This window comes from Aotus nancymaae, unplaced genomic scaffold (assembly GCF_030222135.1).
Source record: "Aotus nancymaae isolate 86718 unplaced genomic scaffold, 86718_ANA_hifiasm-v0.15.2.pri h1tg000043l, whole genome shotgun sequence".
Classification (NCBI taxonomy): Eukaryota; Metazoa; Chordata; class Mammalia; order Primates; family Aotidae; genus Aotus; species Aotus nancymaae.
Window position 1 is genome coordinate 13,101,330 of NW_026988457.1, and position 24,428 is coordinate 13,125,757.

Genomic DNA, 24,428 nt, shown 5'->3' on the forward strand with positions numbered 1-24,428 from the left:
ATCGGTATCAAGAAGATCTTTGAAAACTACACCAATACATGGAAATTAAATAATTTGCTCCTGAATAAATCCTGGGTGAACATTTAAATTAAGGCAGAGGAGAACGCAGCTGCAAGGTCTTTGGATCCGGCTCCTGATATGCAGCAACAGAATTTTCGGCCTCAACTCCTGCTTACCCTGGTCCAGGTGGAGGAGGTTGAGGTAGCGGAAGCAGCTTGCAGGGTAACCCGGGTGGGGGCGGACCACGGCCACCCTCTCCTCGAGACGGATATGGGAGTCCACACCACAGGTCGCCCAAGGGCGCAGTCTAGGCCCCTATGGGAGCAGCCACTCTGTGACACGATGGCAGCTTCCCGGGGGCCAGGTTTGGGTCTCTGTACCCTGGCAGCTACCCTGGCTTCTACTCCAGGTCCCCCTCAGGGTCCCAGCAGCAATTCGGCTATTCCCCAGGGCAGCAGCAGACCCACCCCCAGGGTTCTCCAATGAAATCTGCACCATTTGGATCATGGTGTGTTAGAGAAAACAGATTCTGTCTAATGACTTGAAATATTATTTCAAGCTTCAATGCTTGAAGATCCTTGGGCAGGCCTAGAACCACTATTTGTAGTTTAGATAAGCCAACAATACAGCAATACTCAAACATTCACAGGCAAAAAAGGAAGATACTTTTGTTAACATTTCTGAAATTCAGCTGGAAGCTTCATGTGTCAGGAACATCTTGGACAAAATTTTAACTTGTGTTGATATAAATTTACCCAAAGATGATAACTTTGATTGGATAATTAGTCAGGTCTTTTTGTTATTTTTCATCATATCGGGTACTGTTCTGTTGATATTAGAGAAAAAAAGTAGGATAATTTGCAACATTTAACTTTGGAAGTACCTACCACATTTTAGAGATTTATAGTTTCCATATATTTGACATTCCTGGTTATATAATGGGCATTTGTCTTTTAATGTTTTTTTCAATGTTTTAACATAAAACGTTTTGTCTTCTAGCTAAAAAAAAAAAAAAGAAAAATAATAAAATACAATAAAGGCAGACATAAAAAAATTATTTGAAATTAATGAAAATAGGGACACAACATACCAAAATCTCCAGGATGCAGCTAAAGCCGTGTTAAAAGTTTCTAGCACTAAATGCCTTCATCAAGAAGTTAGAAATATCTCAAATTAACATTCCTACTTTGCACTTATGGAAACAGAAAAAAAAAAAAAAAAAAAAAGAATAAACCAACCCCAAAGCTGGCAGTAGAGAAATAACTAAAATTAGAGAAGCACTGAATGAAGTGCTTTTTGAAATGCTGTTTTTTTGTTGTTGTTGTTCTTGTTCTTGTTTTTGAGTCTAGGTGCAAAAATCCACACAAAAGATCAATGAAACCAGTAATTAGTTTTTTTTTTTTAAATTGATAGACTGCTAGCTAAAGAAAGAAAAAAATAGAAGAGCCTCATGCCTGTAATCCCAGCACTTTGGGAGGCCGAGGCGGGTGGATCAAGAGGTCAAGAGATCGAGACCATCCTGGTCAACATGGTGAAACCCCATCTCTACTAAAAATACAAAAAATTAGCTGGGCATGGTGGCGCGTGCCTGTAATCCCAGCTACTCAGGAGGCTGTGGCAGGAGAATTGCCTGAACCCAGGAGGCAGAGGTTGTGGTGAGCCGAGATCGCGCCATTGCACTCCAGCCCGGGTAACAAGAGTGAAACTCCATCTCAAAAAAAACAAAAAACAAAAAAATAGAAGAGCCAAATACGTACAATCAGAAATGACAAAGATGACATTACAACCAATCCCACAGAAATACAAAAGATACTCAGAGAATACTATAAACAACTCTATGCACACAAATTAGATAATCTAGAGGAAATGGATAAATTCCTGGAAACATATGATCTCTCCAGATTGAATCAGAAAGAGGTTGAAACCTTGAGTAGACAAATATCGAGTTCTGAAATCAAATAATTAATAAAAAAATCTACCAAAAAGGAAAAGCCCTGGACCAGATGGAGCCACAGCTGAATTCTGCCAGATGTACAAACTGGTACTAGTTCTATTGAAACTATTCCAAAGAATTGAGGATGAGGGGCTCCTGTCTAACTCATTCTATGAAGTCAACATCAGCCTAATACCAAAATCTGGCAGAGATGCACACAAAAAGAAAACTTCAGGCCAATTACTCTGATGAACACAGACAAAAAAATTCTTAACAAAATACTAGGAAACAGAATCCAGCAGCACATCAATAAGTTCATACACCACAATCAAGAAGGCTTCAGTCCATGGGTGCAAGGCTGGTTCAACATATGCAAATCAATAAATGTGATTTACCACATAAACAGAACTAAAAGCAAAAACCATATGATCATCTCAGTAGATGTAGAAACAGCTTTTGATAAAAGCTGGCATCCCTTCACATTAAAAACCTCAACAGACTAGGCATCAAAGGAACGTACCTCAAAATAATAAGAGCCATCTATGATAAACCCATAGCCCCAACCTACTGAGTGAGCAAAGGCTGGAACCAATCCCCATGGGAAATGGAACGAGACTATGATGCCCAGTCCAGTCTTATCACTCCTATTCAACATAGTACTGGAAGTCCTACCCAGAGCCCTCAGGCAGAAGAAAGAAAAAAAAGGCATCCAAATAGGAAGAGAAGTCAAACGATCTCTCTTTGCTGGTGATATGATTCTATACCCAGAAAACCCTAAAGACTCTGCCAAAAGGCTACTAGAATGATAAACAACTTCAGTAAAATTTCAGGATAAAAAAATCAATGTACAAAAGTCAACAGCATTTCTATACACCAATAATGTCCAGGCTGAGAGTCAAATCAAGAACAGAATTCCATTTACAGTAGCCGCAAAGAAAATGAAATACCTAGGAATACAGCTAACAAAGGATGTGGAAGATCTCTACAAGAATTACAAAACACTGCTGAAAGAAATCAGAGATAACAATTAAATGGAAAAACATTCCATGCTCATGGATCGGAAGAATCAATATTGTTCAAATGGCCATACTGCCCAAAGCAATTTATAGATTCAGTGCTATTTCTATCAAACTACCAACGTCATTCTTCACAGAATTAGGAAAAATATTCTAAAATTCATATGAAACCAAAAAAGAGCCTGCATAGCCAAAGCAAATCTAAGCAAAAAGGGCAAAGCCAGAGGCTTCAAACTATAAGGTAGCCAAAACAGCATGAAACAAAAGCAGACACATGGACCAATGGAACAGAATAGAAAACTCAGAAGAAAGCCTTACACTTACAACCATCTGATCTCTGACAAGGCTGACAAAAACAAGCAATGGGGGAAGGACTCCCTATTCAATAATTCAATAAATGGTGTGGGGCAACTGGCTAACTATATGCAGAATAATGATTCTGGATCCATACCTTTCATCACATACAAAAATTAACTGGAGATAGATTAAAGATTTAAATGTAAGACCTCAAATGATAAGGCAACTGGACTTTGTAACCAACCTTGCTCAACTGACAGGTCAACCTCATGACTCCAGACCCTACGACCCCCTCCCAGCTTGCAAAAACTGCCCTGAACTGTAACTTCTGTAACTTTCCACTGCCTACCCCAAACCTACAAAACCAACTCCTATCCCTTCACCCTTTGCTGACTCTCTTTTCAGACTCAGCCCTCCCACACCTGGGTGAATAAACAGCCATGTTGCTCACACAAAGCCTGTTTGGAGGGTCTCTTCATTCAGAGCACACTTAACAATTCTGATATAAGTTTCTTGGGATGTTCAAAGAATCATTCATTCTGCATTCTAAGAAAGCAATACCCAGAGAGGCCTTAAACAAGTTTTCTTTGAATAAGCAAAAGCAGAATAGTGTGACAACTCATAATTTCCAAATTTTGGTGGGTCTTGGAGGTTTGGGGAAGAGAAACCTTAATGGTAACCTCTTTATTTCAAAAAGTGAAATTCTTGAAATAAAAAAGAGGGTTGCCTTCCTTCCTGTATTGCTAGTATTGAAAAAGACAGATCTTACTCTTCATTGAGCCAGCTAAGTATTTTCCTCCCTATTCACCTAACCCAGGACATCATCTACCCTCTGTAGATTATTGCTGTGTGAATATTAAATGAAATAGTACAACCTATGTTGTGCCTACACGTGTTTCTGTAATATGAACGGCAGGGTATAATATTAACATGAAAGGAATGTGAAAGCATGTTCTATGATCTTTTCCTCAAACGGGGAGCCAGATTAGGAGGAGTAAAGGAAAAAGGCTTTAGTTGGGCTGCTGCATGGGCAGTTGGAACCTTCTTTTGGAATATTTAGAGGAGAAAAAAATCACCTGCAGCTAGGCCGCTCACCAGCCTCGTGGAGCTCTCAGCTCCTGGCAGGTTGCTGCCTTCCATGCCCACCACGGCTCAGGGCTCTACTCTCATCTGTGCCACTCTGGTACCCACAGCCCTTATATATTGTTCCATTTCCACTCAAAAATAAAAAAGCTCCTATGGCAAACTCCAGACACTGAGGTGCTGACATGGGTGGTCCAAGTGGTTAGTGTGTTGGTTACAAAGCTGCTATGCTGGAGTGGTTTGCCTTGATCTCTCAAGCCCTATATTTTCATGAACTGCTTCTTTTTTTTAGTGTTTTCTGTAGAATGCAAGGTTTTTCAGGAATGACATATCGTGTTTTAGCAGTGACATTTGACTTATTAGTTGCTACCTTTCATTTTCTGATGAAATCATCTTGGTCTAGATTGTTGAGAGCCTTGCTAATAATAGGAAAATCATTCAAATAATTTCAATAAAGCCAAAATAGAACTTTTTCAAGGACAATCATGGCCTGAGGATACAGTGGCAATGAAGGTACTTTGAATAATACCTACAGGCTGGGCGTGGTGGCTCATGCCTGTAATCCCAGCACTTTGGGAGGCTGGAGCAGGCAGATTGCTTGAGTTCAGGAATTTGAGACCAGCCTGGGCAACACGGGGAAACCTCATCTCTACTAAAAATACAAAAAATTACCTGGGTGTGGTGGCATGCACCTATAATCTGAGTTACTTAGGAGGCTGAGGTGGGAGAATCACCTGAGCCTGGGAGGTTGAGGTTGCAGTGAGCCAAGATCACACCACTGCACTCCAGTCTTGACAACCAGAGTGAGACCCTGTCTCAAAAAATAAAAATAAAAAATTTGTTAAAAAAAAAAGTAGCACCTGGCACCAAAGAGGAAATAATAATGATTTCCTGTAGACATGTTGCTAACTAGTGTTAATAATTAGAAGATTACCTCCCTTCAGAGTTCCCCCAAGGTTAGGTGAAGTTGGTTGTGAGCAGGACTAGTGGATTTCAAAATAACAGTACGCCTAGATTACTCTAAGAACAAGTATTTCTTTTGATTTCACTTACAATTTTATACAAAAGCAGAAGTTACTGAAGATTACCTATCCTTCATATTTACCACAATCTTCTTATCCCAACCCCCATGTCTGTGTGGAATTAAAAGAAACTTGTGAGGTAAGCTACCCATTTAGTGCTTGGATTGAGAGAAGAGTGTGTGTTGGGAGCTAGGGGACTGCTTGTGTGAAACATTTCTCTCTTCTGGATTTAAAGTCTTTGCTGCCAATCTGTTAACAGACAGTTTGCAAATGAAGTAGAAGAAAAAAATATAAATTAGCTTTCTAATAAATCTCAAACTACAAATGTGAAACAAAGCAGGGAATAAATACTTGATCAAAAATATGTAAGTAAGTGGGTGTTGGGGAATCACAATTTTTAATTATCTCAATTATTTTGATATGAAAGTTCTATTTCAAAGTTCTTCAAAATGATGCCTAACGTTTCTGTGTACTGTGTTCCAAATTTATGTAAATATAAGATGGAAACTGAAGTATATGCCTTCAAAAAAGAGAAAAACACACTGACGTTTTGTCTATATATATTTAATAGATTTGTCAAGAACATATGTACACATATATAAACATAGATATATCAGCAGGGAAGACTTAGAACATAAAAATATGTGGCAGGGTTGGAAAAAACATCATTCTTTCCCAGAAGGGGAAGGGGGAACTATTCTTAATCAGCTACAACTTAACTGTAAGTCATTTCTCCTCAAAAATTATCTCCACTGCAAATTCCGGTGGGTATATTTTCCATGTTTTTCGTTTATGTGGATTATCCAACTCATTTCTTGGTAGATAAAGCCTAAGAATATAAAAAAAAAAAAACTGCATTTGATATTGGGGCTAACTGAAGAGCCATGCAGTTGGGCGCCCTTGTTAGAGCTTGAAGAAACAAAAAAAGAGCCTCACCGTGAATAGAACCTCAGCCCCTTTTTTGTGTCTCAGTTGTCTCCTTCCACCATTTTAGTGAGACTTAAAAATACTTTAATCTTCAGCAGCACATCAGTAATGCATGCTGATTCTTTTAACATTGCTTTTTATGGAATTAGTGACATCCAGGTTTAATAAAATATCTAACTTTCTATATGTGACAGAAATCAGTCAGGCTAGACATGAATGAAAACCCAGTAATAAAATACTATATCTCTTTTAATTCGTGTGTGAGGTTGCAATTTTTTGAATTTTTATAATCAGACCTTGGAGATGACCTGGAGCAGTAGGATCTAACTCCCACATGCTTAGTGTTTCAATAATGGAACACTAGGAATAAATTGGTTAACCCCTTTATGCCTAGTGTTCTAAATGATAGAAGTTGGCATTTTTGGCTAAACAACAATCTCATAACTAACAAAAACAGCTTTACCAAGTAGTATGCAAATTTAAATGTTACAGAAATCTTTAGAAATTTGCATAAAAGTGAGGATAAAAGTGACCTTATTGCTTCTCCAAATGAACATGGTGTTTTAAAGGAAAAAAAACTGTATCCTTTAGCAAGAATCACTTTTGAGAAGTAGCGTCAAATGAAACTCCACCCAGCTCTCACTATTTGAGGGACTCTGCTCATGTTATAAGAAAAAGCTTATTGTTTGTATGCATCCAAGAAAAAAATTTGTAAAAACTTTCCATCAAATCCAAAGTTCACTCTATCAAAATCCATTAAATGTGTATGCATTACAAGTGTGTAGACCAGAGGTTTAATTTAGCGTTGCCTTGCTGGGCTTAAGGAGTTATTAGCTCCAGTTCACATTTGAAGAAAAGATTAGGACTGGATGTAACAATAACTATCAATTCATGCCATTTAATCATAGCCATTTCTACAGCTCTGACCTAAATAATTTAAAAAATATTTTATCCTTTTGTATTGAGGGTATGGTTGATACCAAAAAACTCAAAATTTTCACCACCATAGAACAAATGCTACATATAGTGGAGAACTTCTAGACTGAGAAATGAGTTTCCAAATATGGCAGAAGGTTTTTTGGAACAATAATCTCTAAATCCAATTAATAATTATTCAGAAAGTTTTCCCAATTCAGTTATTAGAAAGCCACATTTAAATGGGAGTCTATTACTTAATAGTATTTTTAGGCATATTCCTTAATACTTACTGTGTCTTGTAACTTCTCCTAGATACAAGTGTATCAGTCAGCTTTTCAGCTAGCTGAAGCCTCCCTGGGTCCTGCCTTACTTTAGCACAAAATTTGGTGGTGGTTCGTCATTGGTAAATCAGCACCTACTGAAGACCTGACATGATGAAGGTACTGAACAGACTCATATTGAACTTCTCTGGGAGGAATTTACTGCCACACTTCAGATCTGATTATAATACTTTTGGACTCATAACACAGTCCTATGGCATGGACCTTGAGGATACTGTAACAGTAGGTCTCAAGAACAACTGTATTTTTTAAATAACCAAAGTAAGAGGAGTAAGGTGGCTCGAGGAGTTTTTGCTTCCTATGAATTAAGTTTATGACAACCAGCAAAAGAATTGCCATTACACCTTAGACACTGAAGATCAGGCTGTTTCTATGGGTTTATATTATATCCATACCTGTTATCTTGTATAAAAGATGTGTGAAACCAGAAGGAAAAAGGACAACTGTCATAGTATTTAGGAAGCTCCTAAAAAGAAAATAAATTATTTTCAAAGTAAAACTGATACCAAGAACTAATCATTCCAAAGAAATAAATTTCCTTCCTTTAATCCTTTATATATTTATCAAACAGTTACAACTATTAAATACGCAGCACTCTGCAGTCTATGACAACACAATCTAGACACAAAGGAGGAGGCTTTAAGAAAATGCCATTGCTTTCTCTTGCCATTTACATCAAATTTTCAGGGAATAGTATTTTTTCCATGATAGATATTTAATTTAAATGCGGATTTAAATTCTGTTTAGATAGTGCTAAACAATCTACTAAGGACCTATGCCTATGTATACCCAAGTATATTGTAGTGAATTCTTACCATTTTTTTGTTGCTGTTACCTCAGCATCCCTTTTAAATATAAATTGGACTTTCTGATATCAGAAGTGGGGTTCAGTTACCCTCAGCAGTTTCCAGTTTACCTCCTCCCAGTTTCTCAATGTGACTGATCCCAATATCTGCCTTATACAACCTTCTCCTGGTGACTAGTTCATTATGGGACAGCTAGATATAACATACTTGACTCACCCCACAGATCCCCATACTCTGCATGGACCATGTGGATATATCAGTGACCAGCTCTCAGTCATAGCATGACTTCATGGAACACATGCCTGCCTGCATTAAACCAAATTAGACTTCCCTGCAGGAAACCTTCTCAGGTAGCGCCTTACATCCCAATAAAGGCTTCCACTCTCAGGTCCCTCCCTCTCTCTCGCTATTGCTCTCCACCCATCAGTTGATCACAGGTCTCCTGGATGGCTCCCTCATACAGTTGGCCCTGCGAAGTGTGCTTCCCTCTTCTCTCTGGAATTAATAACAGACTGCTTTGGCTATTTCATGTGTTGTATTGTGCTGCCTTCTTTGTGTTTCACCCAGCTGAGTCACCCAAACCTAACTCTTTTTCCAGTAGATGCTCCCAGCTACTTGGGAGGCTGAAGTGGGAGGATTGCTTGAGCTCAGGAGGCTGAAGCTGCAGTTAGCTATGATCACACCACTGCACTCCAGCCTGGGTGACAGAGTGTGACCCTGTCTCAATTTTTTAATTTTAGATGGAGTCTCACTCTGTTGCCAGGCTGGAGTGCAGTGGTGTGATCTCGGCTCACTGCAACCTCTGCCTCCCAGGTTCAAGTGATTCTCCTGCCTCAGCCTCCCGAATAGTTGGGACTATAGGCATGCACCACCATGCTCAGGTAATTTTTGTATTTTTAGTAGAGATGGGGTTTCACCATTTTGGCCAGGATGGTCTCGAACTCCTGGCTTCAAGATCCACCCACTTCAGCCTCCCAAAGCGCTGAGATTACAAGCATGAGCCACCAGGCCCGGCCTGAATTTTTTAATTTAAAAAAAAGATGCAACACAAGATGTAATCATTGTTATGCAGTAAAACATACCTTTGGTTTTTTAGCACCTTGGCTTTTACATTTTTTTGTGTTTATTTTATATTTTTTATATGAGAATTAATATATGTAAATTTAGAAAAATTTAGAAAATTTACAATTTAGAAAAAACAAATGAACAAAATTATTCAAATTACATATGTTCTTTTAAAAAATTTTGTTATGGATCTGATTTATTGTTTTTCTCTCCCTCTCTCTATGCGATGACATCTATCATCTCCCTTGTTGGGAATTGCAGTAAAGCAAATCTTAAATAAAATCATTCAAAAGACCAGACAAGAACAATGGCAGAGGCTGTTTCTTGATTACTCACCAAAGAGAAAAACTGCACTTTCACATCATTATACAGAGGTGGACAGTTGCATACATCAATTATTACTCTGTCTGTTTCAGTGTCATGAGTTACCTGGGAATGAACACATGGAATTTAGAACTATAAACCTAGCTAATGATAACGATAAAGTTCCTGTTCATTTATCATGACTTCCTATATTGATCAAGTACTTTTGGTCCATAGACCAATCACTACATATGTAAATAATTATTAATAATCTTTTCTAGTTGCAATACTATTGTTTATATGTGTGTGTATGTGTGTATTTTTTTTTTTTTTCGAGACAGAGTCTCACTGTCACCCAGGCTGAAGTGCAGTGGCATGATCTCAGCTCACTGCAACCTCTGACTCCCAGGTTCAAGTGATTCTTGTTCCTCAGCCTCCCGAGTAGCTGGGACTATAGGTGCATGCCACCACACCCAGCTAGTTTTTGTATTTTTAGTAGAGATGGGGTTTCACTATATTGGCCAGGCTGGTCTTGAATCCTGGCCTCAAGGGATCTGCCCACCTGGGCCTCCCAAAGTGCTGAGATTACAGGCATGGGCCACCATGTCCTGCCTGTTGTTTACATTTTTTAAAGGCCAACATGTTTGAGGGTTAGTTATCATGAGGCACTTTTCTTTTTTTTCTTTTCTTTTCTTTTTTTTTTTTTTGAGATGGAGTCTTGCTCTGTTGCCAGGCTGGAGTGTAGTGGTGTGATCTCTGCTCACTGCAACCTCTGCCTCCCAGGTTCAAGTGATTCTCCTACCTCAGCCTCCTAAGAAGCTGGGACTACAAGTGTGCACCACCACGCCCAGCTAATTTTTGTATTTTTAGTAGAGACGGGTTGGCCGTCTCTACTAAAAGTGCCTTACTTTTTTAAAGTGCCTCACTTTTAAAAAGTATTGAATTTTCTATTAGACTTTAATCAATTAAATATTATTTAATGTGTGTCATTTGGTTTTCATGCATTAGGGCCTCTTTTGAGAATACATTAAGAAGCTCAATTTTAAAGCTAGCATTGACATTCAAAAAGTAATGCATAACTAATCATGGTTTTTTATTTTCTAAATTTAAAAAATAACAACGGGGGTCCATAACACTTGATGTTTTATCAGAACTCTTGTGTTTGTCAATGGGATCTTTGGACTTGACCACTGCAGGCTGCTGGATGGAGTGACCAAAGATAGGTCAAGTTTTGTAATGAATGACTTTGAAGCTATACTATTTCTTTGGCTTACTCTGATATAAATAATGGCACCTACAATAAGAAAAGTCGATGCTAGGCCCTGTGAAAAACACAAAAGGAGGTACAGACTCAGTTGGTTCCTTAAGGAAGCTACACATATAAGAAACAATAGTAGAATGGTATATAACTCAACCTGTATGATGAAGGCTGGGTGTGCTCTTATGCACTATTGGGGAATGGTTAACAGGAGGTGCAGCATGAGAAAATTTCATTGAGGAGGTAGAAACTGAATTGGGCATGAAACAGTTTAGATAAAGGAAGAAAAGCTCTGAAAATAGAATCTAGTCCATTCAGAGGGAAAAAGACCAGCAATAACACAAAGTAGAAATTAGAAAAATAGGCCGGGTGTGGTGGCTCATGCCTGTATTCCCAGCACTTTGGGAGGCCAAGGTGGGGGCATCACCTGAGGTCAGGAGTTCAAGACCAGCGTGACCAACATGGAGAAATCCCTTTTCTACTAAAAATACAAAATTAGCCAGGTGTGGTGGGTGCATGCTTGTAATCCCAGCTACTCGGGAGGCTGAGGCAAAAGAATTGCTTGAACCTGGGAGGCAGAGGTTGCAGTGAGCCAAGATCTCACCATTGCACTCCAGCCTGGGCAATGAGAGCCAAACTCCATCTCAAAAAAAAAAGAAAAAAAAAAGAAAAAGAAATTAGAACAACAACAACAAAAAAGGTCAGGCCATGTGGTTCATGCCTATAATCCCAGCACGTTGTGAGGCTGAGGTGGAAAGGTTGCTCAAGCCCAGGGGTTTGAGACCAGCCTAGGTAATACAGCAAGACCCACTTGGGGGATTGCTTGAGCTCAGAAGGTCGAGGCTGTAGTGAGCCATGACCACGCCGCTGAGCTACAGCCTGGGTGACAGAATGAGACCCTGACTCAAGGCAAAAAAAAGGGAAAGGAAGAAAGGAAGGAAAGAAAGAAAGAACCAATTAACTAATGAATGAAATTAGAGTTGTGTTCCAAGATCCAAAAGGGATGACCCAGTTTATTTGGAATGAAGTCTGCTGGTCAAGCTACTGATAGAAATAAGCTCAGGTATTATGTTAGGGCTATGATATCTTAAGAGCTCAAGGGCCAAGGCAATAAGAGTGAGGTTGCTGAAGAATATGGTGGGGCATTTCCTATGTGACAAAGAGGCCTGATAATTATCACATGTAACACTTATTTAGTGATTTATAGTTTACAAAGAAACTTTATATATATATGTGTATATATTATTTAATTTAATTCCCACAACACTTGAGATGTGATATTTATTTTACAGATAAGGATGTTGAGCCGAAGGTGTTAACTGGTTTTGACCATGGGCACACAGTGTGTCTTCTGCTCTACCTACAACTTTTCACAATGAGAGCCATATTTCAGGATGCATATCTCAGGATTCTATACATTCCATTATATAAGGAGAAAGAAAAGGTAAGGGGACTGTTGTAGAAATCTACGCATGAGCAAATGAGGTTCTGGACAGTTAGTGGCAGTGAGAACAGAAAGGCAGGAGAGCACAGAAAAATTTCAAAGGCATAATCAACAGGGATTGATAACTAACTGGATTTAGGGGACCGAGGCAAAGAGAATCAAAGCCCAAAGCCTGAGTGGGAGAAAGCTGGTGCCATTTGCAGAAGCAGAAAGAAAGCTCATTGATAATTCAGATAATTCACTGGCTAATGCATTTCAGTCGGAGTGGAGACTGTTCATGTTGTAGCTCCTGCATCTACAACTCAGTGGGTGCTCATAAATATCTGTTATATAAATTAACAAATAATAGTTTAACTAAAGGGGATGGGTCATTCCTTAACCAAGAATAAAGCATTTGCTAAGAACAGAAAGCCTGTAATCCCAGCACTTTGGGAGGCCGAGGCGGGTGGATCACAAGGTTGAGAGATCGAGACCATCCTGGTCAACATGGTGAAACCCCGTCTCTATTAATACAAAAAAATTAGCTGGGCACGGTGGTGCGTGCCTGTAATCCCAGCTACTCAGGAGGCTGAGGCAGGAGAATTGCCTGAACCCAGGAGGCGGAGGTTGCGGTGAGCCGAGATCGCGCCATTGCACTCCAGCCTGGGTAACAAGAGCGAGACTCCGTCTCAAAAAAAAAAAAAAAAAAAGAACAGAAAGCCAAGGGTCAGGCCTAGGTAAATACCCTCAGTTGGGAGAGGCCAGAAAAAGGGGTAGGGGGATGCAGAGAGGGGAGGAATAGGATTAGTAATAGGAGAATTTGAGACAAAGGCCTGAGTAGGAATTCTAAGTTTATGGTTATCAGACCCATGAAGGAAGCTTTCTTACTGTTTCAGAAAAGGTTTATAATTTTAGGCATTTCTTCATTGTAGCAAAACTTTGACTACAAGGTCCTTGTGCTTTGAATAAAGAGATTCCTCCCCAGTTCCTTCACTCTTGCACTGTTTCTCATAGGGTTATCCCACAGAACCTCTGACTTAGAATCACTTGGGACATTGCTAAGTCTATCGATTCCTGGGCCCCATTCCAGATTTCCCAAATCATACATTGGGGGTACAAACTAGGAATGTAAACCTTTACAAGCTCCCCGGTGGTTTTCGTGTACACTAAAATTTTAGAATCAGTGCTCTATAATAAAAGATAAAATGACCAAGAAGAAGAGAATATGGCCAAAAACAACCAGATATGTAAATTAAAATCTTTAATACATTCCTGGGGACATGCTCAGCATTTGTGGTTTCGTGAAAGACAAAGCAACGCTGAACAGAAATAAATTCTGGAAAGTACCCTGAAAAAACTGTTTTGAACAAACAGGTTAATTTATCTCTGGTTTGCATCCTAATCCAGTGATACCAAGCTGGATAGTAACCAGAGAGCATATGGAATCTCTTTATGGTGAGTGATAGTTTAGGGAGGTGAACATTGCTGGTTTGACATTCAGCCTTAAAACAAACATCAGATTTTTTCAATTCACATATTTTCTCTTACCACACAATTTTTTAAAGAAGTACCGGAAAAGACAACCCTTTTCTCCATGACTATTTGGACTTTTAGATCATTTTCATTGCCTGTTCCAATACCTAAATAAAATTTAAAAGTTAGGTTGGTTAGCACAAAGATCAAAATGTCTCACCAGTTAACATCATGGATTAAAAAGAGAAAAAATTATCCAAGTTAACAATGTATCAGTAGCTACTTATTTGGTCTTGCATGGATTTTGTCTTTGAAAGACAAGCTTCAAGCCCAGTTCTATCTCCTAAAGCAGATTTTATAAGAGAGGGGATTAAAAAAAAAAAAAAAAAAACCACATACAATCAGCTTCAAAGACTTAGAATCCCATCACTTCATCTTTCTAGAAAAAATATTTAGGGAAGGTGGACCAGACGTCATGGCTCACGCCTGTAATCCCAGCACTTTGGGAGGCAGAGGTGGGTGGATTACTTGAAGTCAGGAGTTTGAGACCAGCCTGGACAACATGGTGAAACCCCATCTCTACTAAAAATACAAAAAATAGCTGGGCATGGTGGCAGATGCCTGTAATTCCAGCTACTCAGGAGGAGGCTGAGACACGAGAATTGCTTGAACCTGGGAGGCAGAGGTTGCAGTGAGCTGAGATCACACCACTACACTCCAGCCTGGGCAAGAGAGTGAGACGCTGTCTCAAAAAATAAAAAAAGAAAATTTAGGGAAGGTGACCTGCAACCTTTCTTGCTAATGTGCAACCTTTCTTCAGACTTCTAATCATAATGATTCTTAATAATAAATACTGTAGTCTAAACTACTTCGGCCCTACTTTAAGGCCAGTTCCTGATGCAATCTCTATAAAAATATAGGACAGTTACATCCAAAAATTCCCATGGTGTTCAGTATATATTTACAGACAAAGGCTCTTCTGCCCCTTTTTTTTCAACTCAAATGACCCAATTCCTTTAGCATTTCCTCAAAGACTTGGTTTCTCAGCCAATTAATTTTTTATTGCTTTCCTCTCAACTCTATATTAATCTTAATTTAAATATGCACAAAACTAAAGGTAGAGAATTAAAACAAATATTTTAATAAACTAGTGTATTAATTATTCTTGATTGCTCATCTAATATGCTGCTTTTCTTTTCATTTGATTTTGTTTTCACAGACACCATGATATTCATTTGTCATTAGAAATCACAGTTTCTTGTCTCTGTTCCCTCTTTCCCATTTCAGATGCAGAATTTCTATTGATGTTTACCAGAAATCAGTGAAATGTAGTAGAACTAAACTCAGAAGACTAAAAATGTCTGTGTGGACACCAGTATCCTGGCACCATGGCATCCATAACACACAACACTTGTGCCACCTCAGGTGACCGGCTGATACAAGAGGTTTCCTTAGGGGTTCAGAAGCATCACCTCCCTGCTACCTCTCTGGCAGTGGGAGTGGTGAAGCCCCATCCCCTCCACACAGACCAATCCTGCTTTCCCACCTTCCCTGAGTGAAAGCTGGGAGTGAGAGGGTTACAGATGGAGGACAGAGGGGAAAGGAAGAGCCCAGGGTGATGAGAAAAAAATATGCCTCTGAAAGAAGGTGAGAAAATGATATGATATGGAGACACCTCCACCAAGACAAACTCTGAACTAGAGGTGGTTATGAGAAATAAGCAGTCTTGAGGGCACATGGGTCTCCCTCCTCCCTCCTCAGAGGCTCACTCTGCCCTGAAAAGACCACCCTACCTTGAGACCAGAGGAGCAATGAGAACAGGAGAGATGGGAAGGGGATGAAGTCCCCTAAATTGGTGATAGAAAAGAAAAAGTAAAGAGCATCTAAGGGCTCGCAATCAACGGGCAATTGCAGGAGGAGGAGCATATGTAAGGAAGAGTTCATGTGTGAGGATACATAAAAAGACAGGTATAGCCAGGTGTGGTGGCTCACACCTGTAATCCTAACACTTTGGGAGGCCGAGGTGGGCAGATTAGCTGAGGTCAGGAGTTCGAGACCAGCCTGGCCAACATGGTGAAACCCTGTCTCTACTAAAAATACAAAAATTAGCCGGGCAGGGTGGCATGTGCCTGTAATCCCAGCTACCCAGGAGGCTGAGGCACAGGCTGCAGTGAGCCAAGATCGCACCACTGGCACTCCAGCCTGGGCGACAGAGCAAGACTTCAAAGACAGGTATGAGTTAGGATCATCTGTATATATAGCTATGAGCAAAACCCTCCCAGAGCGGGAACATTGGCCCTCCTGCCCAATTCTTCAATTATACATAAAGCACTTACCACGGATGGAATAAATAATGAATCTTTTTATAAAGAGTATCCTTACTGGAGGGAGATTCCAGTTGTAGTGGTGTTTCACTTGTGAAAAATATTCAACATATCTATTCTGAAAAGCAAAAGACACCTCACTTTAAGTGGAGATGAAAAGTCTAAAGTCAACATTCCTTTTTTTTTTTTTTTTTTTGCATAAAGCTTGTTAAGGGGAGCAAGTAATTAAGGAAATGTTGACTGATGCCATTATATAACTAGACATTTTTAGGGATGTTGCCTCACAACTATATACCTTGGGGGGAAAATACTGAATTAAGTGCTATAGGGAAGTAACAAGGGTGAAGCCAGGTCTAGCTGATAGGCTGCTTATCGTTGAGAGGGCAGCTAATCAGAACCAGCAACAAAACAGTTACAACATCATCAGTGCGCAGATGGAAGCTTAGTTGTGACTGAGTTAGAGGAAGGTTCGTGGTTTGGTGAAGAGCAGCTTCCTGGCATGAGAGCATGGTATATGTGAGAACTCAAGAGGAATACCTCCATACCTCAGTAGCAGATTTCATGTCATTCTTCTCTTGTTTCTGACAGCTAGAATTTCTTCACTTTCCATTTCCTCAGTTCTGTTTTCACAAGGAAACTCTGGGATTCTCTTAGCCTTGTCCTTTCCCTGGGGTAAGCTGTTCACAATGGCTCTCCTTGAATTTTTCTCAAAGTCGTTGAAGAGCTTTGGCACTGAATCAACTGGTTCAAAATTCAAAAGTCTGCCAGGCGTGGTGGCTCATGCCTGTAATCCCAGCACTTTGGGAGGCCAAGGTGGGCGGATCACTTGAGGTCAGGAGTTTGAGACCAGCCTGACCAACAGGGTGACCCTGTCTCTACTAAAAATACAAAAATTAGCCATGCGTGGTGTAGGCACCTGTAATCCCAGCTACTCAGGAAGCTGAGGCAGGAGAATCACTTGAACCCAAGATGTTGAGGTTGCAGTGAGCTGAGATTGCACCACTGTACTCCAGTCTGGGTGACAAAGTGAGACTCTGTCTCAAAAAAAAAAAACAGACTCAGGTTCACAGACTGTTCCTTATCCATTGGGAAATGTTCACCAAAGTAACTAACTGCCATACTTCCCTTTAGAATGGGCCAGTCATGAGGAAGGCTCATGAAAGTTCTTAACTTAGGAGTAGATGTAGTCAGCAGAATGGCCCACAATGCAGGATCAGAACGTGATGGTGTCTGAGAATCACCACCAGATACAGAGGGTACTCTCTCTTGAGGTCTTGCTAACACAGCTCTCAAACCTGCAGCTGAGTCCCTGTGTTGCTTTCTCAGTGAATCAGAAGAGATTCAGTTGCAGCCTTTGTTGTGCTAGTTCTGGATTAAAGTTAGGGAAACTATGCACAAGTGTAAAAGAACTGGGGATGGGGAGATGCGTGGGTAGAGTTGAAGGCACTCCATCTAGCATCCCCTTGGTTCCTGCCACCAGATTCTCAACCTTCCCCTAAATGGCTTTTGCTCCCATGCTTCCTTCCCTTATAACTTCAAACAATATGAACTTGTAGTAGAAATTAATACAACCAACACATAGGGGGCACTCACTAAAAACAAAGAAGATATTGTGAGAAAAGTGGAGAAAGATGGGTAAGCCATGGGCCTTGCCTTTAAAGGGGATACAGAAGTCACCACTTCAAATAGCTAGAGAATAATGCAAAGTGACATAGTCCTGAAGAGAAACACAAAAGGCTTTAAGAATTGAAAAAGCAAGAGACTACTTCAGGCTGAGAAGGGAAAGGGACTCCAGGAAAAGGGGCATGAGCAATGGCATGAGGATATCAAGTGTCCACAGGCTGGGAAACAGCACACAGTCGAAATGTGTTAGAGCGTGGGATGTGTGCATGCACATAGCAGAAAAGCCAAACTGTGGCTCTTGAGTGCCAGGTTGAAACATTCAGTTTTTGCCATTGGCAGCAGGGACATAGCATGGATTTTGAGCATGGAAATTGCATGATTAGGGCTGCACTTCAGTAAATTCACCTATTACTTTTTAGCTTAGATTTATGACTATCTTTGTTTTGTTTGTTTTGTTTTTGGCTTAGGTGTGGGAAAAAAGTATCAGTGGATAAGGCTGAGTTCTTTTGGCCCAAGCTAAAGGTTGAGGATCAGTTGTTACAGTGTTCTAACAGGGCCAAGAGTACTTACCCAGCTCCTACCACTTAAAGAAAAACTCATTTACAGCCATATCCAAATCTGTTTAAGAATTCCCAACCGAGTCTCACTTCAGTTTGAGGGGCAATATAGAAAGACAATAAAAACGAGAAGCTGTGCATAGTATGGGCTTCAGAGTCTGACATCTAGATTTCAATCCTTAGTCCAAAAGTTACTTTCTCTGGACCTCAGTTTTCTAATTTATAAGACGAGCATCATAGTAGTGCCTACTCATAAAGTTACTGAGAATATTAAATAAGATAGTGAATGTGTAACTCCTAGAATAGTTCAGCAAAGTCTAGAATGTTATAAATGCTATAGGATGAACATCCTGGTTTCTGCAATAAACAAAGTACAAGTAATAAAAAATGATGAGAAATCTATGAACTTAGATTCTTAAAAGAGACTTAGGAGAGACAGAAACCAAGTGAAATGTGTGGACCTTGTCTGAATTTTCTGATTGAAACAAACTAAATTTTCAAAGATTTTAAGACAATTTTGGAAACAAACATAGACTACAAATTTGATATTAAGGATTTTTAAGGTGTAATATTTTTAGATATGATTAAAAAGTATTAAGGGTTTTCGATGGTGAAGAGTACTTAAATGTCATACTAAAATACTTGTGGGATAAAATGATCTGATGACTGAAATTTCCTTTAAAATAACCCAGGTTTAGGGAAAGCAAGAGTGGAGAGTGGGGTTGGGGGTATGAGTGGAGTGGGAAAAGAATGGATGAAACGTGGCTAGTTGCAGGCTGAAATGACTGTTGCCACAATGTCGTGACTATATGGGGATATATTGTATGATTCTCTGGACTTCTGTATATGATTAAAATTTTCCATAATAAAATGTTCTTAAAAGAAAAAATGGAGTAACAGCATATATTTTATATAGGTGTTGTGGGTATTAAAATATGTAAAAATGCAATACTGTCTGGTATATAAAAAGGTTTTTGGAAAGTTTATTTCCCCTTTACTTTCTCTTTTAATATACACCTCCCCCAAAACACACAGAAAACACACACACACATATACAAAGGGGATTTATCCAGAAACAGTCTTTGTGATATTCTGCAAGGGTTGAATTGGCCTAGTAAGGGTTTGTGAAAGACTTGCATCTTTTTTACATTGAAATCAAAGGCTGGTGATTTTAGATAAACTTCAGGGTCCTGGAGCCTTAGGTACTGGACCTTCCTACTTTGGGAGAATAATCAATTCCTGAGCTCCGTAAACAATAACCAGTATGGAATAGAAAGCAGGGTGCTCTGAGGAGAAGCCAGAACCCCCAATGCGTGGGCGGCTCCTGAAGCATGACCCTCAGCCTCAGGGAGGGACCAAGGCCCATGCAGGGTGCCGCACTGCTGCTGCCTGATCACCAAAGGAAAAGAGTCTAAAATAAAACCAGATAACAGGTGGCAATCTCAACCCACTCCCCTAGAAAAACTCCCCTTTTTAAAAAGAAAACTTACCTGAGAAGGAATTTCTACTCCCTGAAATTTAGTGCTTTTGGTTTTATCTGTTCGCCTTTCTCCAAAGTAACACAGGCTTTCCTACAAAAAAGGGTATAATCCAATCATGGTTCATCTGCACTCTTTCCTTTCCTGTATTAGGTACCCTTAATGTTTCTATGGCCACCATCTTTCCTAAAGTCAGTGATTTTTTTTTTTTTTTTGGGTGGAGTCTTGCTCTGTCACCCAGGCTGGAGTGCAGTGGCAGGATCTCAGCTCACTGCAACCTCTGCCTCCTGGGTTCAAGTGATTCTACTGCCTCAGCCTCCTGAGTAGCTGGGACTACAAGTGTGTACCGCCATGCCCAGCTAATTTTTTATATTTTTAGTAGAGATAGAGGTTTTGCCATGTTGGCCAGGCTGCTTTTGAACTCCTGACCTCAAGAGATCCACCTGCCTCAGCCTCCCAAAGTGCTGCGATTACAGGCATGAGTCACGGTGCCTGGCACAGTGATCTTTGGGCAGAGGCTACCGAAAATAACAAAATTAACAAAGCCACATCAAGGACTTCTCTCATTCAAGGATTCATAAATTCATAAAATTTTAGAGCTGGAAAGACCTTAGAAATCATATGGCCCAACCTTTCTTTCCATATTACAAATGAAAACACTGAGACCAAAAGAAAACCAAGCAATCTGCCATGGAGATGCTGCAGCCAGTTAGCGGCAGCACAGGCCTGGAATACAACTCTCTGGTTCTCAGTCTAGGGCTCTGGATCAATGACCGTCAATGACTTTCAAACGTTTTGTTTTTTAAGCTGCAAACCACATTAATAACCTAGGAGATGCACACACACACACACACACACACACACACACACACACCCCAATACTTAAACTTTTTGATATTTTCTATTCTGCTGTACTCCATTTTATTTTTATTATTTTATTTTATTTTATTTTATTTTTGAGACGGAGTTTCGCTCTTGTTACCCAGGCTGGAGTGCAATGGCGCGATCTCGGCTCACCGCAACCTCCGCCTCCTGGGTTCAGGCAATTCTCCTGCCTCAGCCTCCTGAGTAGCTGGGATTAGGGTTTCACCATGTTGACCAGGATGGTCTCGATCTCTTGACCTCGTGATCCACCCGCCTTGGCCTCCCAAAGTGCTCGGATTACAGGCGTGAGCCACCGCGCCCGGCCCCATTTTATTTTTAAAAGATGTTAGTCACAACCCAGTAACTTTATTTTACAACTCGCTGATAAATCATGATCCATAGCTTGAAAACACCATCCCAGCACACCCATTTTCAAAATGTGTGTCTTAAATTAGAAAAACCAAAGGTGGCGGAATTGGAGTGCTGGGCATTGGGCATAACCACCACTTCTTCCCTAGACTGTAGGCCAAACAACTCGAGCAGAGCTGCTGGAAATGGTAGCATTTCAGCAAGAAAATGGCACAAAGAAGAATGACTGAGAACTCTGCTTTAAGTAGAAACAACCTACCTTGTCTTATCAGAAATTTCTAGATGTCAGACACCACGTGTATTTACTAAGCAAAGATATTTACATTGAGGAGAGGCTTTGTTTTCAGTTGCCTTTTATCTATCCAAGAGTTATGAGGATGGTCAAGGCTCTTTGGAGAATTTTTTTTTTTTTTTTTTTTTTTTTGAGACGGAGTTTCGCTCTTGATACCCAGGCTGGAGCGCAATGGCGCGATCTCGGCTCACCGCAATCTCCGCCTCCTGGGTTCAGGCAATTCTCCTGCCTCAGCCTCCTGAGTAGCTGGGATTACAGGCACGCGCCACCGTGCCCAGCTAATTTTTTTGTATTAGTAGAGACGGGGTTTCACCATGTTGACCAGGATGGTCTCGATCTCTTGACCTCGTGATCCACCCGCCTCGGCCTCCCAAAGTGCTGGGATTACAGGCTTGAGCCACCGCGCCCGGCCTGGAGAATTTATCTAATTAAACTTGATATTATTCTCAGGAGGAAGGAAGACGTGTGGTACCAGTAGGAGTAAAAGCAGGGTCAGGTGAGGTAAGAGAAGCATCTTGGTTACTGAATGTTTTTTGAATCTGTGTAATACAGCTTTACTCCCCTCACCTTAATCCAGCCCCATCAGGTCTTGTCTTTATTTAAAATGTTGATATTGTATATATCATAGATTTTGTGCATTAATTTTTACTGTTAAAATATTGCCTTAAAAATTATTTATTTTAATTCTTGCAATTGTTAGCATTCCATTAAATTTTGCACCTCATTGACTTCACTCTAGTCCTGGCAAAGAGATTCTTAAGTCATCTACTAACGAGTGCATGTTAAACAAGAAAATATCAAAAACACACTTTCTAAAAACTGCTTCTCCAATTACAATTTCACTCAGCACCATGACTAAAATTCTGACCAGTGATGTTTCAGAACTAGCAAACTCAATCATCATAAGACAAAGTTTGTAGTAACATCTTTCATACCTTTGCAGTTAAAAATATTTCTGAAGCAATAAGACAGGCACAAGCCATTGTTCCAGTTCTTCCTAGAAAAGAAAAGTTAGTTCAAGATATAAAAAAATACACTCAGAAATATTCAAGGAGTTCATTTTAAGTTGATTTTCTTTCTTTTTTTTTGAGACAGAGTCTTGCTGTGTCACCCAGGCTGAAGTGCAGTGGCACAATCTTGGCTCACTGCAACCTCCTCCTCACAGGTGAAAAATACACAAATTACATTTACAGTAAAAATATTTCTCACCGCCTCGCTACAAAAAGACATGATGAAGTATTTACTAAATCTGTAAGAAAGCAATAATTCATGTCTTTTATAAACTTTTTTGGATAATAGTTAAAATGAAAAATTCCCAACTCATTTAGTACACTAATATAACTGATTCCAAAATTGCAGAAATACAGTAGAAAAGATAACTTTATACCAGTCTCACATATAAATGTAGATTTTAAAATATACATATATTTTCAAAGTGAATTCAGCAATGTAGAAATACCATATATCAATATCAAGTGCCATTTCTCTTAAGAATGCAAGAATGTTTTTTCCAAGATGGCAGATTACAGGCTTTTATTATATTATTTTTTTTTTATTGCATTTTAGGTTTTGGGGTACATGTGAAAAACATGCAAGGTTGTTGCATAGGTGCATACGTGGCAGTGTGATTTGCTGCCTTCCTCCCCTTCACCTATATGTGGCATTTCTCCCCATGCTATCTCTCCCCAACTCCCCACCCCCCACTGTCCCCCCCACTCCCCCCCAACAGACCCCAGTGTATAGTGCTCCCCTCCCTGTGTCCATGTGTTCCCATTGTTCAATACCCGTCTATGAGTGAGATCATGCGATGTTTGATTTTGTGTTCTTGTGTCAGTTTGCTGAGAATGATGGTTTCCAGGTTCATCCATGTCCCTACAAAGGACGCGAACTCATCGTTTTTGATGGCTGCATAATATTCCATGGTGTATATGTGCCACATTTTCCCTGTCCAGTCTATCATGGATGGGCATTTGGGTTGGTTCCAGGTCTTTGCTATTGTAAACTGTGCTGCAATGAACATTCGTGTGCATGTGTCCTTATAGTAGAACGATTTATAATCCTTTGGATATATGCCCAGTAATGGGATTGCTGGGTCAAATGGAATTTCTATTTCTAGGTCCTTGAGGAATCGCCACACTGTCTTCCACAATGGTTGAACTAATTTACACTCCCACCAACAGTGTAAAAGTGTTCCTATTTCTCCACAACCTCTCCAGCATCTGTTGTCTCCAGATTTTTTAATGATCGCCATTCTAACTGGCGTGAGATGGTATCTCAACGTAGTTTTGATTTGCATTTCTCTAATGACCAGTGATGATGAGCATTTTTTCATATGCTTGTTGGCCTCATGTATGTCTTCTTTTGTAAAGTATCTGTTCATATCCTTTGCCCATTTTTGAATGGGCTTGTTTGTTTTTTTCTTGTAAATCTGTTTTAGCTCATTGTAAATTCTGGATATCAGCCCTTTGTCAGATGGGTAGGCTGCAAAAATTTTTTCCCATTCTGTTGGTTGCTGATTCACTCTATTGACTGTTTCTTTCACCGTGCAGAAGCTGTGGAGTTTGATTAGGTCCCATTTGTCTATTTTGGCTTTTGTTGCCAATGCTTTTGGTGTTTTGGTCATAAAGTCCTTGCCTACGCCTATGTCCGGAATGGTTTTGCCTAGGTTTCCTTCTAGTGTTTTTATGGTGTTAGGTCTTATGTTTAAGTCTTTAATCCATCTGGAGTCAATTTTAGTGTAAGGTGTCAGGAAGGGGTTGAGTTTCTGCTTTCTGCATATGGCTAGCCAGTTTTCCCAACACCACTTATTGAACAGGGAATCCTTTCCCCATTGCTTGTTTTTATCAGGTTTGTCAAAGATCGGATGGTTGTAGATATGTTGTGTTGCCTCTGACGCCTCTGTTCTGTTCCATTGGTCTATATCTCTGTTTTGGTACCAGTACCATGCTGTTTTGATTACTGTAGCCTTGTAGTATAGTTTGATGTCCGGTAGTGTGATGCCTCCCGCTTTGTTCTTTTTGCTTAGAATTGACTTGGCTATGCGGGCTCTCTTTTGG

General features: G+C 40.0%; 1 protein-coding gene and 1 pseudogene across 1 annotated transcript in view; one reads left to right on the plus strand and one right to left on the minus strand.

Annotated features, from left to right (window-relative positions):
* Nucleotides 1–138: 138 nt before the first annotated feature.
* On the plus strand, nt 139–4,960 carry LOC105729170 (M-phase-specific PLK1-interacting protein-like; annotated as a pseudogene).
* Nucleotides 4,961–5,911: 951 nt separating this feature from the next.
* LOC105729169 (phosphatidylinositol 3,4,5-trisphosphate 3-phosphatase TPTE2-like) overlaps nt 5,912–24,428 on the minus strand; it is a 77,723-nt gene continuing 59,206 nt past the window's right edge. The window contains exons 17-23 of the mRNA XM_064361771.1: nt 22,308–22,369; nt 19,860–19,940; nt 16,202–16,307; nt 13,941–14,032; nt 9,745–9,837; nt 7,933–8,003; nt 5,912–6,180 (exon numbers count right to left, since the gene is read on the minus strand). Coding sequence (XP_064217841.1) covers nt 6,078–6,180; nt 7,933–8,003; nt 9,745–9,837; nt 13,941–14,032; nt 16,202–16,307; nt 19,860–19,940; nt 22,308–22,369 — 608 coding nt within the window. The 3' untranslated portion in view covers nt 5,912–6,077. The remainder of the gene's footprint in view (nt 6,181–7,932; nt 8,004–9,744; nt 9,838–13,940; nt 14,033–16,201; nt 16,308–19,859; nt 19,941–22,307; nt 22,370–24,428) is intronic.